The sequence below is a fragment of the Alligator sinensis genome, unplaced genomic scaffold (assembly GCF_000455745.1).
Source record: "Alligator sinensis unplaced genomic scaffold, ASM45574v1 scaffold255_1, whole genome shotgun sequence".
In the NCBI taxonomy this organism is placed as follows: domain Eukaryota; kingdom Metazoa; phylum Chordata; order Crocodylia; family Alligatoridae; genus Alligator; species Alligator sinensis.
In genome coordinates this window covers 460,025-465,492 of record NW_005842270.1, presented here as the reverse complement: position 1 = coordinate 465,492, position 5,468 = coordinate 460,025, and the positions used below count along the sequence as shown (strand labels likewise).

The following is a 5,468-nucleotide window of genomic DNA, read 5'->3' as shown; positions in this document are numbered from 1 at the left end:
GGGAGGGCCCCCCCGATGGAGAGGGAAGAGCCAGCCACTGCCCTGAGTGGGGCACTTGCTCTGCAGCACCCCTCTGACATGCGGCAGGGCTGTCTGCATCCGCATCGAGCAGGCTGGGCCTCTGCTTTCAAACCTGCCTGGAAAGCTAAGCAGTCGAGGCACCAGAGCTCCCCCAGGGCACTGAGGCTGGTGCTGTCCCCAGTCATTTCGGCTGCTACCCCCCAGCACCGAGGGCTTGGCCCAGTGGGCAGGGCCTGCAGCTCCTGTCCCCACATTGAGGTGCTAGCTGCATGGATCCCTGGAGGCAGAGCAGCTCCCGGGATGGGGCCCGGGGCTCCCTCCGTGGTGCTTAAACCCCCCGCAGAGACCAGCTAGTGCTGAGGCTCATGGAGTTGGAGGCACCTCTGCTCCCCGGGAGGGCGCAGGGCTGCCAGGCTGGGCACAGGGCATGGGTCACGTGGAGCTCCCACCCTGCTGCAGATGCTGAAGAAGCTGAAGGATGACGAGGGGCCGGAGGAGAAGTCAGCTGCTGACCTGGACAACCTGCGCAACACGGACTGGGTGAGGGGTGCAGCAGGGCCCTAAGGACCATTCCCCCACGGGGGCAGTGGGGAATGGGGGGAGCCCCCATCCCAGGGCTACAACCTTGGGACCCCCACAAACAGCCTGCAGAGAAGGGGGGGCAGGCACCAGGGACCTGTGGCTTGCTCACCCTGTGTGGAAGCCCCTCCTGTGCTGGGCAGCGGGGCAGGGGCTGCCTGGGGGATCAGTGCTGGCTCCGTGCTGGGCTTTGCCCAGCCAGCTGCACACAGCCTTGGTGCCTGCCCCCACGCTGGGCCACCCGTGCTGCCCAGTAACAGGCCGTGTCCGGTCCAGGCCCGGCTCTGGGTGCAGCTGATGCGGGAGCTGCGCCACGGCGTGAAGCTGAAGAAGGTGCAGGAGAAGCAGTTCAACCCGCTGCCCACCGAGTACCAGCTGACGCCCTTTGAGATGCTCATGCAGGACATCCGGGCGCGCAACTACAAGCTGCGCAAAGTCATGGTGAGCCTGGGGGGCCCGGGGCAGGGCTGGGCCACAGCCGGCCAGGGCCAGCCCCAATGCAGGTACGCTGTGTCCTTCATCCGGCCACCCTGCACCCCTGACCGGCCTGCCTGGGGGAGCAGGCAGACCTACCTGGGTGTACCTCACCCAGCAGGCCCTGCGCTGGACATGTCAATGGTGTTCCCCTGGGTAATGGGGCTCCCTGCCTGTGCCTGGGTCCCCCTGCCCTGTCCCTCTGCAGCCTCCCACGCCATCCCAGCAGACCTGTGGCCACTCCCTCGTCCCTCCTTCTCTCTCCCATGTATGTCCAGGTGGACGGCGACATCCCCCCGCGGGTGAAGAAGGATGCACACGAGCTCATCCTGGATTTCATTCGGTCCCGGCCGCCGCTGAAGCAGGTAAAGCATGCCTGAGCCCCGGCTCCGGCTGGGCCCGCCTGCCTGCAGGGGATCCCAGCAGGGCCCCCATCCTGCCCCAGGATAAGAAGAGTCCTGGAGAGCTCTGGGGCTCAGGCTAGGCAGGTCGTGGGCCCAGGGTGGGAGCCCCATGCTGCTCCCAGTGCTGCATGGTTATGACCACATGAGCATCACGTGTGGGGTCCCGGGCTCCAGTCTTCGCTGTCCTGAGTGCTCTCCTCCTGAGCTCCCTTCACCTTGCTCACTGGGGTCTCCACGCGCTGTCAGCGGTGGTGGAGGAGGGGGTGCCAGCTGGCCCCGTCACACTGAGCGCCTGCCCCCACACCCTAGGCTTCGGAGCGGCGGCTGCGCCCCATGCCCCAAAAGCAGAGGACGCTGCACGAGAAGATCTTGGAGGAGATCAAACAAGAGCGGAAGCTGCGCCCCGTGGAGACGCGGTACCAGAACCAGAAAGGTAACGGGCTGCCGCCCCCTTCCCCCATCCCCACCCCTGGGCAAGCATGGCCCCGAGGACAGCAGCCACATTGCCTTCACCCTGAGCCAGCCTGGGGGGCTCAGACACAAACAGGGACCCGCCGTGCAGGCCCCCACCAGCCCTGCCCACCCCAGTCCCTGCATCCATCCTCCCCCAGCTCCCACGTCATGGGTCCGGCAGCTCCCTGCCCCCGTGGTCTGGTTCCCTTTTCACCCAAGCGTGCCCAGTCTTGGCTGAGCTGGCTCCTGGCTGTCACTACATCCTCCAGGGCCCGGGGATTGCCTGGCTGCACTGAGCCATCCTCCCAGCTGCCCAGCCCTATCTCCTGCCAGCCGGCCCCCTGTGCTGGGCTGAGTCAGGGGGTGCAGCCCCCAGCAAGCCAGCCCCATCACCAGGGTGTCTCTGGGCTCCATGGGCCAGGGTGGGGACCACGCCCTGGAGGTGCCTCCCATGCATCAGCCCTGCCTGAGCACACCTGAGACCCCGCCATGCCCATGCCCATGCCCTGCCCTGCCCTGCCCCGCCCCGCAGGCTTCGGCTCCCTGCCCTGCATCGTCAACGCCTGCTCCTGCCACGTGAAGTCCAGCTCCTGCCTCAACCTCTCGCTGCCAGACACCGGCCCCGTGCCCCCAGCCCGCCTGCGCCCGCGGGTCCTGCTCAAGGCACCCACGCTGGCCGAGATGGAGGAGATGAACAGCTCAGAGGTACAGGAGGCGCTGGGGGGAGCAGGGAGGGGGGCAGGGGGAGACCTGGGCATCAGCAGGTCTCTGCCCTTCCCCTCACTCCTGCGGATGTCCCCATTGCAGGAAGAGGAGTCCCCCCGCTCGGAGGCAAGGCCGGAGCCAGGGTCACTGCTCCCACTGACCCGCGACCGCTCCTTCTCGGAGCAGGACCTGGCCCAGTTCCAGAGTGAGGCGGTCACCAGCCAGCCCGGCACCAAGCCCCCCGGCACCCAGGAGTCTGACCCGCGGCCCCGCTCAGGTAGCATGCATGGCACACGGACCAGCACAGAGACCACCGGCAAGTGCTCCCATCCTCCCCTCTACTCCCTGTCCTGCCCTGCCCAGGGCATCCTGGCTCAGGTTACCATCCTGCTGGGAAGCTTAGGACACGTGAGGCTGCAGACGGGCTCCAGGGACACCGCCCATGGCCTGGACCTTGTGCAGCAGGAGCGCAGTGCAGCTCTTTGCTGGAGGGCAGTGCCAGAGCTCCCCTGCTGCCCTTCTCGAGGGCACTGGCACGGCTGCTCAGCCGGGGGCTCTGCATCACCCCCACCAGCTGCTGTGTCCTGAGCCCCCTCCCTTACCCATCCCCGCCAGCCTCGGGCAGTCGGGTCCCTCTCAGTGGGGCTAGGGGTGCCCGGGCCCTGCTCCAAGCTGCGATGGGGTGGGACTGACGGCCCAGTTCTCCTCCAGGCTCCGTCCCGGCCAGCTACCACCAGGCCCCGCGCAGCACGGCTCCGCTCGCCCCTGCCCGCGGCTCCCTCAGCTCCGTGGAGGAGAGGTCGGAGGAAGGCCCCGGCTCTACCCCCGGCCCCAGCACCAAGCACCTCTGGCTGGTATGTGCCTGGTTGGCTTGTGTGTGAGCTCAGGAACCCTGTGCACTATCCTGGCACCTGGGAGATACCCAAGGGGGTACAACCAGGACTGGGACAGACACGGCTGAAGGGAGGGTTAGCAGGGGAGTGAGGGGCACCGGCTGAGCCGGTGGGATCTGGGAGAGTGGGAGCTGCTCTGAGCCTCTGGCATCTCATCCTGGAAGCCACCGCAGCTGAATGAGCCACCCAGGTAGCTGGCCAGGGGCTGACAACACACAGCCCCATGGGCTGGTACCCCAAGCCCAGCCCAGCCAGAGCACCTGGTGCAGCCTGGGGCCAGGGTCCTGTGTTTAAGGCAGGGCAGGAGCCCAGAGCCCCCGGCGCTCCTGCCTGCCTGAAGATGTAGATGCCCGCGGCCTGGGTGGCCGGGTCTGCAATGAGGCCATGGCCACCAGGCAGGGAGCAGAGCCATGCCCCCACCTGACCCCGCTGCCCTCGGCCGCAGGAGTTCAGCCACCCCGTGGAGAGCCTGGCGCTGACCGTGGAGGAGATGATCAACGTGCGCAAGGTGCTGGTGAAGGCCGAGATGGAGAAGTTCCTGCAGAGCAAGGAGCTCTACCAGAGCCTGCGCAAGGGCAAGGTGAGGGCAGCCCCGTCGGCCCCCGGGCAGGCCAGGCCTGCAGGAAGCCAAGGGGTGGCAGGGCCAGGCTGACTTGTGCCTTTCACCTCTGCCCCATCCACCCTGCAGATCTGCTGCTGCTGCCGAGCCAAGTTCCCGCTGTTCTCTTGGCCTGCCAGCTGCCTCTTCTGCAAGAGGTGAGAGGGGACCTCCGTGCCACCAAGGCCAGGGGGCAAGAGGGGCCGGGGGGCTGCCAGGAAGAAGCACCGGGGTCCTCACTGACCCTCTCCATTCTCCTGTGGCTCTTAGGTCCGTCTGCAGCTCCTGCAGCCTGAAGGTAAGAGGTGCTTCTGCTGCTCTGTCCCCAGGGTGCTCTTCCTTGCTGGTGCCCGGGTCTCTCTGGGCACTGCTGTCTTGCCTGGTCACTGTTGGAAGCCCCCAAAGGGGCAGCAGGACATGCCAAAGTTTGGCTGTCTGGGTGGTGGCTGTGGGGCAAGGGGCAGGTAGGGGCTGTGCTGGGTGCTCTGTGATGGGGCCAGGATGGAGAGACCAGCCCCACTACAGCAGTACCCATGGGGCAGCCAGGGCAAGGCAGCCTGGCAGGTCTCTGCTGGTGCTGACCTCCACTCTCACCCGCTCCCCTCGCAGATCAAGATGCCCTCCAAGAAGCTGGCCCACATCCCTGTCTATGCGCTGGGCTTCGAGACCGTGCTGGGGACGCTGCCTGCCAAGGTGCTGCCCGTCCGGAGGAGAGACGCGTTCCAGTGAGTGCCGCACCCTCGCAGCGGGCCGTGGGGTCAGCAGCCCGCAGCCCCCAGGGCCAAGCCAGCCCCGCAGGCAGGTCACAGCAGGTGACGCAGGCTCTGGGACGGGGCTGGCTCTCTGGGGAGCTCCCCCCACGATGACCAGGCCCCTTGCAGCACTCCCATGAGGAGCTGCAAGGGTGCGGTGCTGTGTGCAGAGTGCGGGCAGCTCCCATGGGTGGCAAGTGCCACTGGTGGCAGGAGCAAACCTGTTCCCAGCCTTTCCCCTTGCTCCTGGCCCAGCTTTGCACACCCATGGCAGCTCTCCTGCCCCTCCAACTCTGGCTCTCTGCTCCTGCCCTTTCATCCCCCCTCCTGGGCAAGGCACGGAGACAGGGCACCACAGAGCACCAGCTTGCAGGTGCTCCTGGGCTGCGGGCTGCGGGTACCCCAGAGCAGGGACAGGGGGAGGCTATGTCCAGCCTGACGTGAGCTGTGTCTTGCAGCTCCCTGCGGGGAACGGGCTGGCGGGGTGTGGAGCAGGAGTTTCCCCACATCTACGCCCACGGCTCAGTCCTCAAGGATGTGTGCAGCGACTGCACCAGCTTCGTGGCTGACGTCATCAGCTCCAGCCGGG

General features: G+C 67.1%; 1 protein-coding gene across 1 annotated transcript in view; it reads left to right on the top strand.

Annotated features, from left to right (window-relative positions):
• SPIRE2 (spire type actin nucleation factor 2) overlaps window positions 1-5,468 on the top strand; it is an 11,815-nt gene that overhangs the window by 4,953 nt on the left and 1,394 nt on the right. The window contains 12 exon segments of the mRNA XM_025209196.1: window positions 481-561; window positions 877-1,041; window positions 1,353-1,439; window positions 1,788-1,911; window positions 2,464-2,636; window positions 2,739-2,913; window positions 3,348-3,490; window positions 3,975-4,109; window positions 4,218-4,285; window positions 4,398-4,425; window positions 4,737-4,852; window positions 5,338-5,468. The exon segment at window positions 5,338-5,468 is cut by the window's right edge and continues 8 nt beyond it. Of these exon segments, the coding sequence (XP_025064981.1) occupies window positions 481-561; window positions 877-1,041; window positions 1,353-1,439; window positions 1,788-1,911; window positions 2,464-2,636; window positions 2,739-2,913; window positions 3,348-3,490; window positions 3,975-4,109; window positions 4,218-4,285; window positions 4,398-4,425; window positions 4,737-4,852; window positions 5,338-5,468 (1,426 nt within the window).